General features: G+C 45.0%; 1 protein-coding gene across 1 annotated transcript in view; it reads right to left on the bottom strand.

Annotated features, from left to right (window-relative positions):
* LOC136577911 (uncharacterized) overlaps positions 1 to 24,622 on the bottom strand; it is a 235,001-nt gene that overhangs the window by 26,408 nt on the left and 183,971 nt on the right. Inside the window, exons 52-57 of the mRNA XM_066577827.1 lie at positions 18,063 to 18,224; positions 17,824 to 17,985; positions 17,010 to 17,178; positions 14,387 to 14,571; positions 11,535 to 11,627; positions 459 to 663 (exon numbers count right to left, since the gene is read on the bottom strand). Of these exons, the coding sequence (XP_066433924.1) occupies positions 459 to 663; positions 11,535 to 11,627; positions 14,387 to 14,571; positions 17,010 to 17,178; positions 17,824 to 17,985; positions 18,063 to 18,224 (976 nt within the window). The remainder of the gene's footprint in view (positions 1 to 458; positions 664 to 11,534; positions 11,628 to 14,386; positions 14,572 to 17,009; positions 17,179 to 17,823; positions 17,986 to 18,062; positions 18,225 to 24,622) is intronic.

The raw sequence follows: 24,622 nt of genomic DNA on the forward strand, positions 1-24,622 counted from the left end.
TAGGTATATTCTAAAATATTCTTGTTTTAAAGAGAGTCTGTCACCACTTTTGAGCACCATAAACTCAGTTAGTCCGGGAAGTCTGGGGATGTAGATTTTATACTCACCTGGCTCCTTGTTCCCACACTTCCAATCGTGGGAGTCAGCGCCAGTGGACTCATTTCTACAGGCTGTGCACGGGTATTTCCATAGAGAACAATATGTGTGTGTGTACGCAGACGCTGTTCTCTATGGGAATGCACATATACAGCCTGCAGAGATGAGCTCGTTGGCACCAACTTCCATGGGTGACAGCATGTAAACGGTCAGTCGAGTGAGTATAACAACTACATCTCTGGACTCCTTATATTTATGGTGCTCATGCCTGCTGACAGATTCCCTTTAAGGACTTCTAAAATGATGTCCATCGTGATTCACTTGGCATAGGCAGTGCAAAATACTGTACATTATTCTCTTACTTTGCAGTTCAGTTTGCATTTGCTGGACCAAGTTGTTGAGTTTTTCTAAGTATAAAGGAAGGTCATGTCGAAGCATTTGTCTTAAGCCGCTCTGCTTCCACATCTGGTGAAATGCTTTTGGTCCATACTGTAGGATTTCAGCAATCTCCTGGGACACTGCCAGAGGCCACCCAGCTGCTTCATGGAGGAAGTGATATTTTTGCACCTGCAAAAGTAATTCAAAAGAAAATCACAAAGAATGGATTGGATGGATGCAATAGAGCTCAAGGCACCAGGCATTATTTAAAAATATAAGAATTTCTTCCACATTCTGAACAATTACTGGAGAATGAATATATATCTGATTTATTACTATAACATTAAAAATGTTCTCCCCATACTGTGCCGAAGGCACCCAACAACCGACTGCACATGGGCCAGCAGCAAGACAGGACAGTGTCAGAAGCTAATGATCATATACAGTGGGGAAAAAAAGTATTTAGTCAGATACCAATTGTACAAGTTCTCCCACTTAAAAAGATGAGAGAGGCCTGTAATTAACATCAGAGGTAGACCTCAACTATGAGAGACAACATGAGAAAACATATCCAGAAAATCACATTGTCTGATTTTTAACGAATTTATTTGCAAATTATGGTGGAAAATAAGTATTTGGTCACCTACAAACAAGCAAGATTTCTGGGTCTCACAGACCTGTAACTTCTTCTTTAAGAGGCTCCTCTGTCCTCCACTCATTACCTGTAGTAATGGCACCTGTTTGAACTTGTTATCAGTATAAAAGACACCTGTCCACAACCTTAAGCAGTCACACTCCAAACTCCACTATGGTGAAGACTAGAGATGAGCGAGCACCAAAATGCTCGGGAGCTCGTTACTCGAGACGAATTTTTCGCGATGCTCGAGGGTTCGTTTCGAGTAACGAACCCCATTGAAGTCAATGGGCGACCCGAGCATTTTTGTATTTCGCCGATGCTCGCTAAGGTTTTCATGTGTGAAAATCTGGGCAATTCAAGAAAGTGATGGGAACGACACAGCAACGGATAGGGCAGGCGAGGGGCTACATGTTGGGCTGCATCTCAAGTTCACAGGTGCCACTATTAAGCCACAATAGCGGCAAGAGTGCCCCCCCCCCTCCCAACAACTTTTACTTCTGAAAAGCCCTCATTAGCATGGCATACCTTAGCTAAGCACCACACTACCTCCAACAAAGCACAATCACTGCCTGCATGACACTCCGCTGCCACTTCTCCTGGGTTACATGCTGCCCCCCCCCCCCGCACGACAGTGTCCACAGCGTACACCAAATTGTCCCTGCCCAGCCTTCAGCTGCCCTCATGCCACGCCACCCTCATGTCTATTTATAAGTGCGTCTGCCAGAGGAAAAGCAGGCACACACTGCAGAGGGTTGGCATGGCTAGGCAGCGACCCCCCCCATAAAAGGGGCGGGCCGATAGTCCACAATGCTGTACAGAAGCAATCAGAAATCCAATCCTGTGCCACCTCCATCTGGAGCTGCACACGTGGGCATAGCAATGGGGAACCTATGTGCCACACACTATTCATTCTGTCAAGGTGTCTGCATGGCCCAGTCAGACCGCGGTTTTTTATAAATAGTCACAGGCAGGTACAACTCCGCAATGGGAATTCCGTGTGCACCCACAGCATGGGTGGCTCCCTGGAACCCACCGGCGGTACATAAAAATATCCCATTGCATTGCCCATCACAGCTGAGGTAATGTCGTGGTTAATACAGGTGGGCTTCGGCCCACACTGCATGCCCCAGTCTGACTGGGGTTCTTTACAAGTGGACAGATGTAGGTTAAACTCCCTGTGGACCCACAGCATGGGTGGGTGCCAGGAAGCCACCGGCGGTACATAAATAAATCCCATTGCATTGCCCATCACAGCTGAGGTAATGTCGTGGTTAATGCAGGTGGGCTTCGGCCCACACTGCATGCCCCAGTCAGACTGGGGTTCTTTACAAGTGGACAGATGTAGTAACAACTCCCTGTGGACCCACAGCATGGGTGGGTGCCAGGAAGCCACCGGCGGTACATAAATAAATCCCATTGCATTGCCCATCACAGCTGAGGTAATGTCGTGCTTAATACAGGTGGGCTTCGGCCCACACTGCATGCCCCAGTCTGACTGGGGTTCTTTACAAGTGGACAGATGCAGTTACAACTCCGTGTGGACCCACAGCATGGGTGGCTCCCTGGAACCCACCGGCGGTACATAAATATATCCCATTGCAGTGCCCTACTCAGCAGAGCTAACGTCAGATACAATACAGGTGGGCTTCGGCCCACACTGCATGCCCCAGTCAGACTGGTAATATGTACCTTAACAGTAACCTCGTTGGTGGTAATGTGGTGGTGACTGCGGACCTAGTAGCGCGGTTTTATGTAGTTGGTTTTCGGAATGTGGCCAGGATTAAGTGGGCCGTGGCGGGGGGATGGTGGTGGTGCTCTCTTGTTGTGTCGTTAAAGGTGAAATTCTTGGACTGCCACCAGACGGACCAATGCAAAGGTATTTGCCAAGAATGTTTTCATTGTTGGAGGAGGAGGGGGATGTTTTGGAGGCACTATGTGTCCTCTCCACGTGTCCGTGGTTATATGCACCTTAACAGTAACAGCGTTGGTGGGAAATGGCCTCGCTGCATCATGTCTTTGTGAAGCCTCTGTTTCCACACCCCAGTGACATACCATTAGCAGCGGTATAGGCAGAGCCCAGAATTATTAACATTTCAGCGGTAGCATTAGGGACAGGCCCCACTAACATATCACTAGCAGCAGTATAGGGGGAGAGCAGTCTTAGTTCCATTTCAGTAATAGTAGCACTCAAGACAGGCCCCAGTAACATTCCCATTGCAGCAGTTTAGGGAGATAACAGTCTCTTTCACATTTCAGTAGCTGCAGTATAGACAAGGCCCCAGTTACATTTATGTAGCAAAAGTGTAGGCCAACCCCACACACCTTTCTGTACCATGAGTGCAGGCGAAGAACATAGAAATTACTATGATTACACTGTAGGTGAGGGCCCAAAAAAATTGGTGTACCAACAGTACTAATGTACCTCAGAAAAAATTGGCCATGCCCAACCAAGATGGCAGGTGAAACCCATTAATCGCTTTGGTTAATGTGGCTTAAGTGGTAAAACTAGGCCTGGAGGCAGCCCAGTTTAACGAAAAATTGGTTCAAGTTAAAGTTTCAACGCTTTTAAGAGCATTGAAACGTATAAAAATGGTTTAGAAAAATTATATGAGTGAGACTTGTGGCCCTAAGAAAAATTGCCCGTTCGGCGTGATTACGTGAGGTTTCAGGAGGAGGAGCAGGAGGAGGAGGAGGAGGAATATTATACACAGATTGATGAAGCAGAAATGTCCCCGTTTTGGATGGTGATTAAGAACGATGCTTCCATCCGCGGGTGCAGCCTACGTATTGCTTAGGCATCGCTGCTGTCCGCTGGTGGAGAAGAGAAGTCTGGGGAAATCCAGGCTTTGTTCATCTTGATGAGTGTAAGCCTGTCGGCACTGTCGGTTGACAGGCGGGTACGCTTATCTGTGATGATTCCCCCAGCCGCACTAAACACCCTCTCTGACAAGACGCTAGCCGCAGGACAAGCAAGCACCTCCAGGGCATACAGCGCAAGTTCAGGCCACGTGTCCAGCTTCGACACCCAGTAGTTGTAGGGGGCAGAGGCGTCATGGAGGATGGTCGTGCGATCGGCTACGTACTCCCTCACCATCCTTTTACAGTGCTCCCGCCGACTCAGCCTTGACTGGGGAGCGGTGACACAGTCTTGCTGGGGAGCCATAAAGTTATCCAGGGCCTTAAAGAGTGTTGCACTGTGCTGTACATGCTGCTCGATCTCCGCACCTCCCCTGCTACCTGGCCCTCGGAACTACGCCTTCTGCCACTAGCGCTGTCGGATGGGAATTTTACCATCAGCTTGTCCGCCAGGGTCCTGTGGTATAGCAACACTCTCGAACCCCTTTCTTCTTCGGGAATGAGAGTGGAAAGGTTCTCCTTATACCGTGGGTCGAGCAGTGTGTACACCCAGTAATCCGTAGTGGCCAGAATACGTGCAACGCGAGGGTCACGAGAAAGGCATCCTAACATGAAGTCAGCCATGTGTGCCAGGGTACCTGTACGCAACACATGGCTGTCTTCACTAGGAAGATCACTTTCAGGATCATCCTCCTCCTCCTCCTCTTCCTCCTCCTCCTCCTCCTCAGGCCATACACGCTGAAAGGATGACAGGCAAGCAGCATGGGTACCGTCAGCAGTGGGCCAAGCTGTCTCTTCCCCCTCCTCCTCATCCTCCTCACGCTCCTCCTCCTCCTCAATGCGCTGAGATATAGACAGGAGGGTGCTCTGACTATCCAGCGACATACTGTCTTCCCCCGCCTCCGTTTCCGAGCGCAAAGCATCTGCCTTTATGCTTTACAGGGAACTTCTCAAGAGGCATAGCAGAGGAATGGTGACGCTAATGATTGCAGCATCCCCGCTCACCACCTGGGTAGACTCCTCAAACTTTCCAAGGACCTGGCAGATGTCTGCCAACCAGGCCCACTCTTCTGAAAATAATTGAGGAGGCTGACTCCCACTGCGCCGCCCATGTTGGAGTTGGTATTCCACTATAGCTCTACGCTGCTCATAGAGCCTGGCCAACATGTGGAGCGTAGAGTTTCACCGTGTGGGCACGTCGCACAGCAGTCGGTGCACTGGCAGATTAAACCGATGTTGCAGGGTGCGTAGGGTGGCAGCGTCCGTGTGGGACTTGCGGAAATGTGCGCAGAGCCGGCGCACCTTTCCGAGCAGGTCTGACAAGCGTGGGTAGCTTTTCAGAAAGCGCTGAACCACCAAATTAAAGACGTGGGCCAGGCATGGCACGTGCGTGAGGCTGCCGAGCTGCCGAGCTGCCACCAGGTTACGCCCGTTGTCACACACGACCATGCCCGGTTGGAGGCTCAGCGGCGCAAGCCAACGGTCTGTCTGCTCTGTTAGACCCAGCAGCAGTTCGTGGGCCGTGGGCCTCTTCTCTCCTAAGCTGAGTAGTTTCAGCACGGCCTGCTGACGCTTGCCCACCGCTGTGCTGCCACGCCGCGCGACACCGACTGCTGGCGACGTCCTGCTGCTGCTGACACATCTAGATTGCGAGACAGAGGTTGCAGAGGAGGAGGAGGAGGAGGAGTGTGGTTTAGTGGAGGAAGCATACACCGCCGAAGATACCACCACCGAGCTGGGGCCCGCAATTCTGGGGGTGGGTAGGACGTGAGCGGTCCCAGGCTCTGACTCTGTCCCAGCCTCCACTAAATTCACCCAATGTGCCGTCAGGGAGATATAGTGGCCCTGCCCGCCTGTGCTTGTCCACGTGTCCGTTGTTAAGTGGACCTTGGCAGTAACCGCATTGGTGAGGGTGCGTACAATGTTGCGGGAGACGTGGTCGTGCAGGGCTGGGATGACACATCGGGAAAAGTAGTGGCGACTGGGAACTGAGTAGCGCGGGGCCGCCGCCGCCATCATACTTTTGAAGGACTCCGTTTCCACAACCCTATACGGCAGCATCTCAAGGCTGATAAATTTGGCTATGTGGACGGTTAACGCTTGAGCATGCGGGTGCGTGGCGGCGTACTTGCGCTTGCGCTCAAACACTTGCGCTAGCGACGGCTGGACGGTGCGGTGCGAGACATTGCTGGATGGGGCCGAGGACAGCGGAGGTGAGGGTGTGGGTGCAGGCCAGGAGACGGTAGTGCCTGTGTCCTCAGAGGGGGGTTGGATCTCAGTGGCAGGTTGGGGCACAGGGGGAGAGGCAGCGGTGCAAACCGGAGGCGGTGAATGGCCTTCGTCCCACCTTGTGGGGTGCTTGGCCATCATATGTCTGCGCATGCTGGTGGTGGTGAGGCTGTTGGTGGTGGCTCCCCGGCTGATCTTGGCGCGACAAAGGTTGCACACCACTGTTCGTCGGTCGTCAGGCGTCTCTGTGAAAAACTGCCAGAGCTTAGAGCACCTCGGCCTCTGCAGGGTGGCATGGCGCGAGGGTGCGCTTTGGGAAACAGTTGGTGGATTATTCGGTCTGGCCCTGCCTCTACCCCTGGACACCGCACTGCCTCTTGCAACCTGCCCTGCTGCTGCCCTTGCCTCCCACTCTGAAGACCTGTCCTCAGTAGGCGTTGCAAACCAGGTGGGGTCAGTCACCTCATCGTCCTGCTGCTCTCCCTCCGAATCCTCTGTGCGCTCCTCCCTCGGACTTACTGCCCTTACTACTACCTCACCGATAGACAACTGTGTCTCATCGTCATCGTCCTCCTCACCCACTGAAAGGTCTTGAGACAGTTGCCGGAAGTCCCCAGCCTCATCCCCCGGACCCCGGGAACTTTCCAATGGTTGGGCATCAGTGACGATAAACTCCTCTGGTGGGAGAGGAACCACTGCTGCCCAATCTGAGCAGGGGCCCGAGAACAGTTCCTGGGAGTCTTCCCGCTCCTGAGCATGTGTCATTGTAGTGGAGTGAGGAGGCTGGGAGGAAGGAGGAGCAGCAGCCAGAGGATTCGGATTTGCAGCACTGGACGGCGCAGAACTGTGGGTGGACGATAGGTTGCTCGAAGCACTTTCTGCCATCCACGACAGGACCTGCTCACACTGCTCATTTTCTAATAAAGGTCTCCCGCGTGGACCCATTAATTGTGCGATGAATGTGGGGACGCCAGAAACGTGCCTCTCTCCTAATCGCACAGCAGTCGGCTGCGATACACCTGGATCAGGAGCTCGGCCTGTGCCCACCCTCACTTGGGCCTACGCATCCTCGGCAGCGTCCACGTCCTCTAGGCCTACCCCTACCCCTCAGCATGCTGTATTACCAGTGATTTGATTTCCCAGCCAGCAAATAAATTGGCGCAAGCCAGCAGGCCAAATAGAATTTTTGCCCTTTTTTTTTAAAGGAAAGGCCCACTGACTATATTCAATCAATAATAAATGTGTTGTGGCCCTGCTGTGTGTCACAGAACTGCAGTGTTGCAGTGTTATTAACTGCAGCAGAGCGGTGATTTCCCAGCCAGGAAATAAATTGGCGCAAGCCTGCTGTTAAACTTAGCTGGCTGCATATGATTTTTGTTTAAGTTCTCCACCCAGCACACACGTACCCAGAATGCTGAGGACTGTCAGAGGCAGGCCAAATAGAATTTTTGCCCTTTTTTTTAAAAGGAAAGGCCCACTGACTATATTCAATCAATAATAAATGTGTTGTGGCCCTGCTGTGTGTCACAGAACTGCAGTGTTATTAACTGCAGCAGAGCAGTGATTTCCCAGCCAGGAAATAAATTGGCGCAAGCCTGCTGTTAAACTTAGCTGGCTGCGTATGATTTTTTTTTACGTTCTCCACCCAGCACACACGTACCCAGAACGCTGAGGACTGTCAGAGGCAGGCGAAATAGAATTTTTGCCCTTTTTTTTTAAAAGGAAAGGCCCACTGACTATATTCAATCAATAATAAATGTGTTGTGGCCCTGCTGTGTGTCACAGAACTGCAGTGTTGCAGTGTTATTAACTGCAGCAGAGCGGTGATTTCCCAGCCAGGAAATAAATTGGCGCAAGCCTGCAGGCCAAATAGAATTTTTGCCCTTTTTTTTTAAAGGAGAGGCCCACTGACTATATTTAATCAATAAAATATGTCTTCTGGCCCTGCCTACACAATTCTGTCCCTGGAGTATTACTGCAGGGCGCAATGCTCTGCACGGACGATTTGAAAAAAAAAAAATGTGCAACACTGCTAACAGCAGCCTCCACAGTACTGCACACGGTTAGATGTGGCCCTAAGAAGGACCGTTGGGGTTCTTGAAGCCTACACTAACTCCTAACACTCTCCCTGCCTAACCACCACTTCTGTCCCTGTAGTATTACTGCAGGGCGCAATGCTCTGCACAGCCGATTTGGAAAAGAAATAAAAATGTGCAACACTGCTAACAGCAGCCTCCACACTACTGCACACTGTTAGATGTGGCCCTAAGAAGGACCGTTGGGGTTCTTGAAGCCTACACTAACTCCTAACGCTCTCCCTACAGCAGCTCCAACACTATAGCACTGTCCCTGATCTCTGTCACAAGTGACTCACAACGCATCTGAGGCGAGCCGCGGGAGGGGCCGACTTTTATACTCGGGTGACATCTGATCTCCCCAGCCACTCACAGCAGGGGGGTGGTATAGGGCTGGAACATCACAGGGGGAAGTTGTAATGCCTTCCCTGTCTTTCAATTGGCCAGAAAAGCGCGCTAACGTCTCAGAGATGAAAGTGAAAGTAACCCGAACATCGCGTGGTGCTCGTTACGAGTAACGAGCATCCCGAACACCCTAATATTCGCCCGAGCATCAAGCTCGGACGAGTACGTTCGCTCATCTCTAGTGAAGACCAAAGAGCTGTCAAAGGACACCAGAAACAAAATTGTAGTCCTGCACCAGACTGGGAAGACTGAATCTGCAATAGGCAAGCAGCTTGGTGTGAAGCAATCAACTGTGGGAGCAATAATTAGAGAATGGAAGAGATACAAGACCACTGATAATCTCCCTCGATCTTGGGCTCCATGCAAGATCTCACCCTGTGGGGTAAAAATGATCACAAGAATGGTGAGCAAAAATCCCAGAACCACACGGGGGAACCTAGTGAATGACATGCAGAGAGCTGGGACTAACATTACAAAGGCTACCATCAGTAACACACTACGCCGCCAGGGACTCAGATCCTGCAGTGCCAGACGTGTCCCCCTGCTTAAGCCAGTACATGTCCGGGGCCGACTGAAGTTTGCTATAGAGCATTTGGATGATCCAGAAGAGTATTGGGAGAATGTCATATGGTCAGATGAAACCAAAGTAGAACTGTTTGGCAGAAACACAACTCATCGTGTTTGGAGGAGAAAGAATGCTGAGTTGCATCCAAAGAACACCATACCTACTGTGAAGCATGGGGGTGGCAACATCATGCTTTGGGGCTGTTTCTCTGCAAAGGGACCAGGACGACTGATCCGTGTACATGAAAGAATGAATGGGGCCATGTATCGTGAGATTTTGAGTGCAAACCTCCTTCCATCAGCAGGGGCACTGAAGATGAAATGTGGATGGGTCTTTCAGCATGACAATGATCCCAAGCACACCGCCAGGACAATAAAGGAGTGGCTTTGTAAGAAGCATTTCAAGGTCCTGGAGTGGCCTAGCCAGTCTCCAGATCCCAACCCTATAGAAAACCTTTGGAGGGAGTTGAAAGTTTGTATTGCCCAGCGACAGCCCCAAAACATCACTGCTTTTGAGGAGATCTGCATGGAGGAATGGGCCAACATACCAGCAACAGTGTGTGCCAACGTTGTGAGGACTTACAGAAAACGTTTGACCTCTGTCATTGCCAATAAAGGATATATAACAAAGTATTGAGATGAACTTTTGTTATTGACCAAATACTTATTTTCCACCATAATTTGCAAATAAATTAATTAAATTTCAGACAATGTGATTTTTCTGGATATATTTTCTCATGTTGTCTCTCATAGTTGAGGTCTACCTATGATGTCAATTACAGGCCTCTCTCATCTTTTTAAGTGAGAGAACTTGTACAATTGGTATCTGACTAAATACTTTTTTTCCCCACTGTAGAAGAAATTAGTTAAAGCTACATTGAGGAGACAACCATTTCTGAGCAGGAAAGCAAGGGAGTAGGAGAAATGTCTACAGAAGAAATGTTGGTATAGTGCCAGTGGGAGGACTTTTGAGCTCAAAAGGTTCACTATACTCAAGAAAGCACTAAATAGTCCTCACTATAAACATCATGCAATAAATAATATGTTAGTAAACATTCAATATCTAGCAAAAACAAACATAATATTAAAAATGAAAGCATTATTGTGAACTTATTAACGATGAAATTAGTTGTTCAACCACAATAGAGGTTCCAATCTCTTCCAATATGCCCCACAGACCTTCCTCTTCTGAGTATAGGGTGATCAGGTTATAAGAATGCATCTAGTAATTCATAGAAGTATAGAAGGAGTGACTGAGATAAAGTTCAGCACTTCGTAGAACACTTACCTTTTAACCCTAATTCATTAACCTAATGCACAGATATCTATGCCTAATACAACTATACATGACTGCTGGTGTAAAGGGACAACTACAAGCTCTACAGCCCTGGTCATCTAAGATACATAAATTGTAACTTGCTGAATACACACAGTAGTCATGAAAATCACATTTTAGAAAATATATTTTTATACATGTTTAATGTTATACACGGTCAAAATCAAAAAATGTGCATGCACAGTTATTTCCATGCAGCTGCCAGAAAAATAGAGAAGTTAATGTATTTATGCGGTCCTCAGCAAGTTATCAGGATTAGAAAACAGCTCCACACCAGTACACAGGTTGTATGTGGTATTGCATCCAAGCCCATTTGCTTCTCAATGGGACAGATTTATCCATATACTTATACTATAAAATGGAAATACATAGAGAAAAATGCTGCTTAAAGCAGTATTCACAGTTTTGCAGATTTGAGAGCTTTAATCTACCAGCATTCAATGGTGGCCGATTATCTAAACAGATCTTGCACTGTGGATTTAACTTCTGAGAAGTGCAGCTTTTACCCTTAACTATTTCATGATCTGTTATAGAGAAAACTAACTGCATTATAAGGGCTCTTTTACATGGGCCTTCATTGAATAACACTGCGGTATTGGAAATTAGTGCATGCACAATGCCATGTAGAGTGTTATTCACCAAAGGGCAGTGATGGACAACCGTGGTCTCATTCCCCTCCATCAGTAGCAATGTTGAGGACTAGAGCACCATACAGACAGGGGAGAAGACTGCACTAAACAAGGGGGTGGCACTTGTCAGCGGAGGACATCAGCATTCGACATCTAATAACTATATATTAGTAAATGCCTGGTAGTACTCTTTGGAAAAATTATAATAACGTGACCAACCCCTTTAAGTGGAAATTGCTGTCATACTGCGGTTGTAGGAAGCCTAAGCTGCAAGAAGGAAAATGCAAAATCGTAGCAAAGTTTTATACATTATTCAGGATCTTACTTACAGTTTTCTGGATTCCACCAACATATACTTCAAATTTTTTATTCATCTCTGCAAGTCTTATTTTCAAACTAGATGTAAGACTTCCCAGTATGTTCTGAGATGGAAGAGAATTGAAAATGTTTTTAAGGAAAAAAATGGAAATTTCACATTCTCCATTTCCTTTTCAGTAATAGTAATTATGGCAGCAGCTATGTTTTATTTTATACTAGCGTACCCGTCGCGCGTTGCTGCGAAGACAGACATACATACATACATTCGTTTTTATATATCTAGATGACGGCAGCAGCGACCACTGAGGTTTTGTAGGCCGCTGCTTCCCCCTTGCAGGCTGAATAAAATAGCCGTTGTGTGGATCTATCTATCTATCTATGACATCAGGAAATGAGAGAATTAGATTCCGTACGTAAAATTTGAACGCTAATTCTTTGGCGCTTTGAATTGAATAATCGAGTTGGGACCCATTAACTTTTCCTATTTATGACATAATCAATGCTCGTGCCAAATTTCAAGTTTCTATGACATTGGGAAGTGAGAGAATTAAGTTGGGATGAGACATAAGGCCTTGCCCATAAGCATTCCCCAACCTCCAAGAACTGAACCTACCTACCTGAATGAGATTTTGTAGGCCGCTGCTTCCCCCTTGCGGGCTGAATAAAATAGCCGTTGGGTGGAACATAATGTGTCAGGGAATATTCAGCATTATTGTACCCGCTGTGTGACGTTGCTCTGGGGCTCCATTATACAAGGTTTCCATTTGTTTCCACTTTATTTAGTTCCTCTATACTTCAAATAAAGTGGAAACAAATGGAAATCTTGCAAAATAGACACTAAAGGGTTGTCTGTTTCACAACAGAAGTGAATGGTTCCTTTTTTTCCCGCTCAGGGATTCCGTCACAGCACTGTTTTCATCAGCCATCGCGGAACCCCCGAGCGGGGTCACACACAGTGAACAATAGCCATGTGTGAACAATCCCTTATTCTGCAACAAATATGAATGAGACATTTTGCAACATTTTGAAGTACAAGTAGTAATGTCTAATGGCAGAAAACTTTCACAAGTGGTCACTTTTTGCAATAAATATCTTTGGAGCCATTGTACACACATATAGCACAGCATAGAACAACTTTTTGTTCTCACCTGTGGTCATTTAGCAGATTGTACATGCAGCATTATTTGTAATATACTTCTTGAACAATAAAAGTGCTTTAATTGCTGAAACTGAAAAACTTTATTTAAGATTTATTTTGAGCTAGTAGTGTTTCTTATTAAAATACTGTGAGCTGTTAAGTACTATTATGATTTGGCTGAAATGTCAGCAAAGGATCTGCTCTTTCATTGTTGACTGTTGAAGTTCCAGAGCGAGGCAGAAAACTTACATAGATATTTTTTTCAAACCAGTCCAAGTTCTATCTTTTCATACTTAAAAACTCCAGCTGATCTAAAAGGGGGCAAAAAAACCACTCTAGAATATCAAAGGCCTAATTTGCCATAAAGTGGAAAAAAATCCCTTCCTGACTCATGCTGGCAATTAGACAGATCCCCGAATCAAGCATCCCTGCATATAGTGCATGATTCAGGTAGCCGGCTCAAGGTTGACTTAGCCTTCCATCCTTCCAAGGTCGGTAAAATGAGTGCCCAGCTTGGTGGGGGGGTAATAAGTAATAATTACCTGAAAGCGCTGAGGAATAAGTTGGCGCTATACAAATACCAAGATTTACATAGTGTTTTACAGAATATTTCTAATCCTCTCTTAAATCTATCCCCACATGTTCAGCCATGACCAAATGCTGTGGAAGCATCTTCCATAACTCGACAGACTTGCATGTCCCTTACCCATAAGCAGTGACTCATGTTCTCACATTCATTGCATAGATTTTATAGGGACCATTTACATTATTATATAAATCTCTCATATTCTTCACCCTTTTCTTCCCTATGGTAAATACATTTAGTTTTAATAGCATATCTTCATACCTGAAACGTTGAACTCTGTTAAGCTCTATGATGTATTTTTATGGCCCGGTGTCCTATACTGGCGTGCACACTGAAGATGTGGTCGGACCAGTGTTTTATAAAAAAGTTAAATAATAGTTTTTCTAGAAGCTATAGTTTTCTAATACAAAACAATAACTTGTTGGCTTTTGATGCAACTGAATGGCATTACATCCTATAATGTAGTTTATTATCCACAATTACACCAAATTCCTTCTCCAGTATAGACTCGCCCAACGGTGATCAATTTAGGGCAATAGCACGTCTACCTTTTGACCCAAAATGTATAACCTATGAGCAGTTGGGATGACTAAGATTCTAAAATTTGCGTCTTTATGGCGGTTGTAAGTGTAAGGCTTAAACAGATAGGCGTATGCACAACTATGCTTGCTGCTATGGAGCACAGTTGTGCATGAGCAAGGTATACATTTTTTTTTTAACCTTTCAAACTCCACGAGTTAAAAAAAAAAAGCAGGAAGAGCGATCCCTCCCTATTTTTCCTGCACGTAGTATTAACTACGCACGAGAAATATAGGGAAAGTCCTATCTTTTATCGCATGTAGTAATCACAAGTGAGAATCCCGATAGTGAAAACACAACCATTGAAATCAATAGTTTTGTTTCTTCCCGTTATGCAGCTGTGATTTTAATGACCGCATAACGGCACAACATCCCACCTATCTGTTTAAGCCCTAGGGCTTTGTAGTACTTGTGATAGTGTTACAAACTGTTGGAATTGTCAAATGTAATTATTTGCAGCTTCTTTAGAAAAAGCCCACGAATTATATGGCAAGATAACTTTATAAGATAGTACAGAGTGTGTTTAAATAACCATAAAAACCCCCTTGAGCATACTTCACCTCGGCTTTGGCAACATTATCTCCACATCCTTGGTAAGATAAACTTAGACTTTGGTTTACTGTAGAAAGGACACAATGTCCTAATCTTTCTACTGTTCTGTTCATATTCACGTAAGTATCCACTGTAGCCAAATGCTTGGAATCTATGCAGACTCTGAGCTCTATTCCTTTTTCATCAGAACTTCCTAAGAAATACGAAAAAAAGATCAACACTCAGCGCACCAATGTTTAGTTTTGTTGCAATAACCTTCAAGAGAAAACGATGAATTTACCCTCTTCAAAGCAATAGCAGGCCTTACCAAATGTAGCATAGGAGGAGTTGTACTATGTGGGTAAGTAATGGGTGAGAACACAGTCACCTGCTGTGGCAACATAATGTTCTGTTCCTTCAGTTCTTTGCACGACTACTTGGTAGACTTGTGCTCGGCAGACAATGTTCTGAATCAGATAATGCTGTCATTTTCCTGACAGCAAAACATTTTGTGTCATGAATTTGGCTTTTCTTTTTAAGATACTTTAACGAGCGCTTGCTGTTAAAGGGACTCTGTATATATAAATTGATGAAAAATTACATTCTTACTTGACAGTGTTCAAAGCTGAAGAAAACTTGCAGAAAATCTGGAGAGCTTTATCTCGATTCCAGTTGAACAGTAAAACAGTTGCAAAAATGATACAGTCTTTGTTGATACCTAGAGGTCACGTAGCACCCAAGATGACTGACAAGATCGCTCGAAACTTCTATGTCGTTATGGGTCTAAAGAAGGCTACTCCCTACAACAGCAGACCCTGCCTACTGTTTGCGGGATTCCACGAGCCTCTTGTTAAATAATGCCCTTGCACCTCTGAGGGTCTCTCTGACCTATAGGCTAGGAACTGTCAATTCTTATGGGCCCCATAAACTAAAATGATGGTCTCATAAGAGCTGAAACGCTGATGCAGGGATGTGACTCTTATACTTACCCCCCTCAGCATTCCCCCACTGTTCACTCTCAAAGCTGAGGCTGCATGCAAACCACAGATAAAACAGGCGCACACATAGAATGAGAGGACTAGTCCTGTTATTAGCGCACTTATGCAGTTAATGGTCTGCATGCAGAAGAGTGGTGGAATGCCAAGGATGGTAAACAGGGGTGTAAGTATAGGGGGTGCTGGTGGTGCAGTCGCACATGGGCCCATAAAGTCTCTTTGCAAGCCAATACTATCAATGAAGCTTTAAAATTGGGGGCCTAGTTCCAGACTTTAAACTGGGGCCGAGCAGCTTCAAGTTACGTCTCTTATGGTAAGTTTAGGAGTCACATCCCTGGATTCAGTGTTTTAGCCCTTATGAGTCTATAACTAGTTTATTGGGCTCATAACAGTTGACAGATTCTCTTTAAGAGTGACATTTCAACTTTATTTCGGAACAACAGCACACAGTTCAACTTGAAATTAATTTTACTTTACACTTTGGCTCTTGTTCTCTATTTGCAGCAAGAGGGTAACTACAGAAGCTAACTTTTGGTTCAGTCTCTACTGATTCAGTCAGCTTGTAGACACGATTCCTTGCTATCTCCAATCACAGCACACACTTGCACAGTCAGAGTCCCACTCTGGCCATTGACCAGGCCATGGGCAAGCCGTCTTAATATGTTGCTGAACTTGTTGGGGCTTAAACTATGTTCTGGGAAACTACAAAGCCACTGACTCCCTTCTCTAAGACTCACCAAACTCTGCAGTTCCTTCAATCTCTGAGTGACTCCTTTGAGATCTTCTAATTCCAGGACCCATCTCATCCTCACATCATCCTCCCCCAGTAGTTCCAAGCCTCCTCACACTTCAGTCTCTCCATTGTCCTCTCCATCACAGGCCCTGGGTGTGATGCTCCGCAGTGGCTGACCTCTGCTCCTCTTCTCTTAAATTGACTTTAATTTGCTCTACAGTACATGGTTATGTTTATCATTGCTACATATCAGTAATAAGGTTTAATGCTTTTATTCAACAGCTTAAGCAGTAAACCTGCCAAACATTTCCATTACTGGAGAGCACCACTGATGTGAATGGCTCTTTTAAGAACATTGTCTCACATTTATTAAGACTGCCATTTCTTAAAGCAGCCTAAGTGTAAGAAATAGTTGGACTTGATGTTAGGCAAATTTATTATAAGATGCACACCGCTTAGTAATTTTGCAGATTTAGAACTAACATCAGAAAATCAAATGTATGCCTGCTACGAGCATGCACAGATGTACACTATGCCAAACTGCACCATTTTCAGGATTTCCCTTTATGGTTTTAGTCAAATTTATTATCTCCTTGAAGGCCACAGCAACTTTCCTTATCACTGGTATAAACTACTTAGTAACTATGAAACCTAGTGTCAAAAATTAAAAATTATCTGAGAGGCATCAAAAGAATTTAAAATGTGCAAAGTTTTGGAAAACGGTGGTGGTGGTGGGGGGTAAAGTTGACATACTCGACCAACATGATATCACCACAATTTAGATGAGATTATAGTGGGTTAACGGGCATAAAAGAGATTTGAGGATTGGGAAATAATTGGTGAATGAAATCTAAAAGAATTTATGCAAACTCAACATTTCAATGAAACAATTTATTGTTCATCTCAGGTACTGAAATACGATACCTGGTGTCTGTTGTCCAAATTTCATCTGAAAACATCTCTGTGCGCTGGAAGCACTCACGGTCCATTTGTCATCATCAGGAAATTTCCCCTCTAACAAGAGCTGCCGGGTGACAGGAGTTGATATATATTTTCCATTGAAACCAAGCTGTATCGCAGCTGATGCTTTTAACTAAAAAGGTAAAAAAATGACAATATCTGTAGGGTTCACCAAAGTGGTCTGTGCCCCTTGCTATCCTCCTCATGGTTTTAATATAGCACTGAACTCAGTACTGCCCAAAGTTATAATTTCCCCATAACAAAAAGAAAATAAGAAAAACATTACTTTCTCATTTTAGTATTAACCCTTTCCAATCCACTGTCTGACGTCTGAAGACATTATGATTTAAGGCTGTACAGCTCTGATGTTGGAAGATGTCCGTTGGGGTTCTCTTACTGTATATTGCCAGCTTTTCTGCTGTCAAAGCCTATCCAATGTGTCACCTCATGCAGTACTGGCTTTAGCCAGCAGATAGTGCTGTTGTATAAAAGCAGAAAAAGAGTAAGCCACCTAGGAAAACCAGGATACAAATTGGATTGGAAAGGGTTACAAGGCTATTCCAGCCTAGGAAGAAATTAGAGGTGTAACTGAAGACCAGCATACTCTCCCGCTACCACCTCATTGGTGTCAAGGAAAAATGGTGACCACACCACTGGTGAATGTCAAGTGGTTGTGGTCTCCACTTCTTGTATTCTTGTGATTATCACTCTTGTGAGTTAAGTGGGATCTGAACTGTGTTCTTTGACTGAAGTTTTCCTTTAAGCTGGTACTTTTTACCTGTAAATTAAGTGAATAATTCTGTGCTTGTCTTTCTCCGTGATCACGCAAGACCAAAGCCAAAACGGCATCATCCTTCTCATCTGAAGAGACGCTTAGCTGAATGTTTGATTGTAAAAGCTCTTTCCTTCCGAGATGATGGCTTCCAGACAAAACAATCGGCTAAAAATAAAATGCAACTAATTTTTACTGGAAGAAAGAAAATTTGTGAAATTGCAATAATCAAAAGACAGGCTTACATGTGGAAGATCACAAACGTCCATCTTCAGGATGTGGTTCATGGTGTCCATGTAATTCGTGTCTATTTTAGTCAAAATATGTTGCTTGTTACAGCCAACTACAAAGATGTTTTCAAGTGTGGCTTCTAGCAGGAGACTGTCAGGATCCAATGTGTTATCTCTCTACGGCATTTTTAAGGAAGAATAAGAGAGTCATAAAACCAGATACCGACATGCATTACTAATAAAAAAAAGTAAATACCACAGCAGTTAATAGTTATAATATAACATTTACACACACTAATGCAATGGGTTCTCGTAAATACTATTTTATGCGCCATGTCTGGTTTTTCCCCACATGTCTCATGCACTGCCTGAAATTCTAAATTTCAGTGGTTTCAAACTGAATGTAAGAGGCCAAACTAAACTGAAAGCGCGAGGCACAGAAAAGTCAAGAATCACTTTAGAGACCCTTGAATAACATTTTTTTAAAATTCTGTGCTGATTTTCACAATTTCTTAATAGATCTTCAACCCCTTCAGGACCCCATTTTTTTCACTTTATTTTGGGGTTTTTTTTGTTCCTGTTTTCCAAGAGCTATAACTTTTTTATTTTTCTGTTTACATAGCTGTATGAGGATTTGTAAAATACATAACACTGAAAGACATAGAGACCTGAGAGAGCAGGAAAGTGTGTAAGAGGGGCTTCCCAGTACGACACAGATGTTGCAGTTGAACAGATTAAGTGTAGACATGTGGCATGATCGTACCGAGAGGTTCTTAAACTGGGACCAGGGATCTTAACCTCTGCAGGTGTTCCCACAAGGTTGTTCTACACATTTCTTCTTACTACTCCAGAGGAGGAATAATTCAGAGATTGTCCCTGTTACCCCACTAGTCCTCTAAGTCTAGGAGTCTCAGGAGGATCTTCTTTATAGTCAGTTTCTTCCAGAACAGATATTCTCTGTCCTCACCTTACAATCACGAAGGTCTCTTGCTAACAACTATCATGTGGGGCTGTTTGAGGCCTTCTGCAAACTTTCTGCACATAGATAATCCTGCTGTATGCACATGTGATCACTGCCACACTCATTCCACTTCTACCTTCCTCCACCGTAAAAGGGTATTTCGGGACTTTCATGACTTTTTCTATTGTGTACCGTGATTTAATCAATAGATGATCGGCGGGGACCTGCCACTCCGCTCTCTGCCGAACAAATGATTCCTAGGGCCACTGTCACGGCGGTAAATGCAGAAAGCGCTAACCATAGCGGAAAGGCCCGGGTCGATATTGCAGGCACAGCTCCTACTTATTTCAACAGGAGATGCACCTGCAATACCAACCCAGGCCCCTGCGTTATGGTCAGCACTTTTTGCTTCCTGCCCTGACTAGCAACAGTGGCATTGGGAAGCAGCTGATCGGCGGGGATAAGAGCAGCATGTCCCCTCTGATCATCTATTGATGACCTATTGGTCATCAAAAGAAAAAGTTAAAGGCCTAGGAAAACCCCTTTAAACTACTCCACACTCCTCCCATTCGCAGTGCTGTGACATACCCCTGAGTTCTCTGATGGTGCCCCTGCAACTCAATTTACTAACAACCAATGATGCTACATGTATTTGGCAGTGCTGCCATACGTGGGAGCCTGCTGAACAGAACATAGAAGAGACAGACAAGCGTACAAAACAGGGGTAATTGCACAGTATGGCGCAAATCATGTTGGATAAAGAGCAACTCATCTCCCTGGTTCATGACCGTCCTATCCTTTGGGATACCAGGAGGGGTGAGTATCACATCCGTAGCCGGAGGAACATGGCATGGGAGGAAGTGGCAGAGTTGTTGTTTGGGGGGAGGTTGGAGTCAGCCCATCCATCAGCAAGGTCCAAAATGTGTAAGTTGTTTTTCTTACACTCTGTCATTTATTGAGTCTCTTCTAATATCCCTGTGCATTTTCGATTTGGCCTGGCTATAATAGAAACCATATATTGCACTTGCTTGTTCTACATACATGTATTTATCCTGTGCTTTTCATTGGTGCCCCAAAAATCACAGCCTGCGTGTTGCAAGGACATATCTGTATCTCATTAAAAACTCCCTTCAAACAGTGTTCTGTGATTTGAAATGTGTAATTAGCCTTCATATAGGGCTCTGCGACTTAAACCAGGCATATTTCCTAGTACAAACATTGTGTGTGCAAGACTCCTTGATTTTTGGGGGGGAGGGGGTGGATGCCTGTCCTCTCACTGCATGCAAATCAACCAGCTCTGTGTGTGCCTAAGCAGCATTAAATTCCTCCTATGCACATGCCAAAACTGAACTATCCGTGTGATTTATTGGACGGTTACCACACAAAGTACGTCAACATTTTAGTTATCAGAAAAAGTCATGCTTTATTTTTTTTCTTATTTTCATAAAGTGGCAGAGATTCATAAGAAGTGGAGGAGCTGCTGGGACCCGGATCGGAAAGGAATGGGGCGCAAAGCAGCTGGTGGCTCTGGTGCGCCCTACTACTTGACACAGCAGCTGTCTTTCCTGCGCCCGCTACTAGAGCTTAGAGCGTGAGTGGTTTACATTTATAATGCATTTAAGTTTGGACACAGTTCTTCAATCCTTATTTTCTAGCTTAAAGGTAACCTCACACATCCCTACAGAAGCATCACCCATACAATGAGGCTGTAAGTGTATGTGTCGGTGAGCCGCCATCTGTTAGGTTTACCCTCAGCAGTAGTTACGCTGCATGCTAATCTGCCAACAGTCGGGCAGAGACCTGTGGATTAGAGCGTCCGCAAGGGAGTCTGCAAATAGTACAGTTTGCGGGTTCCCTGCTTTTTTAAAGTGGTGCACTAAATGCTCCCCCGGATGCCAGCTTTGGATCCCCGCAAAAAAGTCCAGGATATGTTCACTAGCAGCTGCATTAATGTTTTTAACACTGGAGTGGGGATGAGAGAGCTTCCCTGCATTTGGAGTTTCCTTCAAATTTTGGGGCCCTGGTCAAAATGTAATTAAGTTTGTTTTTGGCCTTTTTATTTTTTTTTATTCCGTTTTAAATTCTAAAATAGGATCTGTGAAGTTTTTCTAACATAGACGTGTATCTTTTTCCCTTCGATGACAATGATATAAGTCACCCACTTTGGGTTGCTTAATGTGATAATTTAGAGCCTTTCTGGGAAACAGTTTCATTTCTTTTCAGAAGCCCAGGGCTGCATCACCTGTCTGGTTCACGTCGCTGCCTAGAGGACTGTGTGATGGTCCTTATACTCTCTAATTTTTGAAGCCCTGCTACTGGTTAACAGCACGTCAGTGATGACATTTCTGTGTGTCTTCAATGGTTGGCAGTGGAATAGAAGTGAACCCGCCCTCGTTGCTGTTTGTAAAAAATGTACACGGAGGAAAGGGTAAAAGCCAAGGTAGGCCATTTTGGAGCACAGTTTCTGTGCTGGACTAGCCAGTTTCTAGCTTCTTTAATTAAAATCTTGCCAAGCTGCTGGCCCCCTAAGGTGTTTGTTCAAATGTGACCAAGGGCTGTAATGTGGGAAAAAAAACCTTCACTATGGATTAAGTATTGGAAAATCAAATAATACATAGTAACATAGTATGTTAGGCTGAATGAAGACAATGTCCATCTAGTTCAGTCTGTTTCAACCCCCCCCTTGTTGGAGGAAGACAAAGAAAACCCAACAAGCCAATTTAGTTCATTTGGAGGAAAAAAAAATCCTCCCTGACTCTATAATGGCAGCCAGAGTAATCCCTGGATCAACATTTGAGACCAACAACCCTTCTGGTCACCTAATGTCTATATCCTGTAATATTATAGTGCTCTAGAAAGACGTCTAGTCCCCTATTAAACTCCTCTATGGATTTTGCTATCGCCACGTCTGAAGGCAGAGAGTTCCACAGTCTCACTGCTCTTACAGTAAAGAACCCCCTTCTATGTTGGTGCTAAAACCTGGTAATGACCTTCCCAGTTTCCCACAGCAGTGTGCGCTGACAGATATATACCCCAGTGTGGCCTTTTTTGAGAGGTGCAGGCTGGCCCTCTTTCAGTAAAGGCCCTAAGGTGTATATGCTCTCCAAGCCTTTCCAGCTGAATTAGAACTTTGTCAAACCCCTTTTATATACCAATTTTGGAAGTGACTATTTTCCCCCCTAAAACTATTGCAAGGTTTTTTTCAGAACCATAGACATAACGATTTATTGGTGCTCGATGCCCCGCATAGTTGAAATCTTCACCTTCCTTTTAAGTTCTCTGCTAGAACAATAGAATTGCGTAATGCTTTTCTGAGAGAAGAAAATTAAAATGGGCTAATTAGCTTTGAAAAACATACTTGAAATAAGGAAAAATCATTGCAGATAGACATTCATACAATTATATTTTCTTTTAGAACTTGAGACAACCTGAATGAGGAGCAGCTCCACATAAGATGCTGGGAATGGAGGCATAGAGACAGTGATCTCGCTACCCATATCACCAAGGTCAAACCCAGCTGAAAAGGAGGAGGAGCCAAGAACATCCATGCTACCTGGCACATCTCAGGGGCCACAGCCTACGCATCCACCCAGCAGATCCAGGGGAGCAAGGGAGGATTGTGGACCAGCAAGTCCTTCAGTTCTTACAGGCACAAAGACATTTGGACTAAGCAGATCATTTTGCTCAAACTGTGGTGGACAGAATGACTGCATTGCCGGCGGAGTGCTGCTTTTTTCTGCAGGCGGCGATTAAGGCCTTGATAGGACTATCTGCCCCTTTCAGCATTGCCAGGCTTCTGTATGATGGGATCCATCAGTTCTGACTGAATCACAGTCTACAACCTGCGTTTCTCTCCTCCGCAGCCCAGGCATGTGCCTCCACCAACACAACCTACTCATCCACCACACTAGCAAAGTAAAAGGCTACTTCAGACAAGGGGCAAAAGCCCCCTTGTACCATGGGCAGGAACCTTATTATTTCAGTCAAGGCCTGAATTTTCCCCAGCAAAATGCAGGCCCCTTCCAAATGGCTGGCCAAGGGGAGTATGTTTCTGTGGCATTGGAGGACCAGGGACCTACTTTCATGTCCCTTTAATTTAAGTTTATAAATACATTTTGGTTATTTGTTTTGTTAAGAATTTTATATATTTTTTCATACGCCGATGTGACTTTTTTTTTTGTTTTTTCCATCACCACACCCAAAAAGTTCTTGTGATCCAGCTGAAGTGTGCCCTGGAAAACACACTAGTTGGTGACTAGTATCCCAAAAGCACACTCCAGAAACCGTCGTGCTATTGTGAGCTTGAAATTAAATACTCATCTCCTGTTGTTAAGGCCGCGGTGGGGAAAGGGACGCAGCAGGTGTTGGGTGAGCCTAAAACCTCTCATCTGCAATGATAACTAAGGGGAAAGGAGAGCTGATTCATCCAGGAAGGAAGCGAGAGGAATAGCTGTTGTGACTGAAGCTGCTGCCCCATTTGGGAAGCCATGAAGACGCACGCATCAGCAGTACTGTCATAGGCCCTGAGATCTCCAGTTACAAACTGGTAATTACGGTCAGCCAAAGCCAACAGAACCACTGAAAAATATTGCTTGTAACTGTAGTATCGGGACCCTTGGCTTCAGTACACATATGTGCTTCCCGTCCAGTGCACTAAGACAGTGTGGAGATTGTGTAGAACTCAACAAGCCATCGGCAATTTCCAACCAGCAGTCTACAGTTGGCTGTGGCATCACTTCTGGCTGAAGACTATGCCAGATCACCTCATAGGTACGATGAACAATGTTGGAAATGGTGGAGATTCCCAACAGTTACAAAAATGAAGTGAGGCAGACAAAGTTTCCCATGGCCAGAAACCTTAAAAAAGAAAGAAAACTGCCTTGGCTAGCTCAGGTGAGCTGCATTTGTGTGATTTTAGGGGGTTTGTACTACTAATCAGCAAATCTGCATCTCCTGGTAAGTGAAACATGCAATTACATCGCGCATGCAAAACACGCATGTTTTTCAAAGAAAACACCTTACAAGTGCAAGAAAATTGAAAGTTCGCTGCAATCTCGGAGCGAATTTCTCAGCCCAATATCATGCTTGTACATTAATGTAGTCTCATTGATAAGAGTGCAATAGTCAAAAAAAAAATCAGAGGGATATTGCACATGTAAACCTGTGATTTTTCTGTGATTATGATGTGATCTGGCTTTAAAAATCTATTGCATTGCTGTATATTCAATTTTCATGCTTGTTCTTCATGCACTTTAAAAAAAAAAATCACGATGTTCTAGTAGTGCATTGCACTTGCATTCAAATTGCTAAGAGTGATTTTCAGGGAAGGACTTATTATGTTTAAAGCTTTTCCTCAAATCATTGCAGTGGTTGCCTGCGTTCTATTGCTTTCAATGGAGCGCTGGTAGCAGTGGCGGCCCCATTGAAAGCAATGGGAGATCACCACAACCCTCTGCCACAGCTGTGACAGCTGTGGCAGGGGATTCTTTACTCCCCGCAGGAGTCCCCTTGTCACTGAACACTGTGACAGTGCTGTCACAGTGTTCAGTGATGAGGGGACGCCCTGCGTGGCATATTTACGTGCAGCACAGACTTTCCCTGCGCATGGATGTCC

This window comes from Eleutherodactylus coqui, chromosome 8 (genome assembly GCF_035609145.1).
Source record: "Eleutherodactylus coqui strain aEleCoq1 chromosome 8, aEleCoq1.hap1, whole genome shotgun sequence".
NCBI classification, from domain to species: Eukaryota; Metazoa; Chordata; class Amphibia; order Anura; family Eleutherodactylidae; genus Eleutherodactylus; species Eleutherodactylus coqui.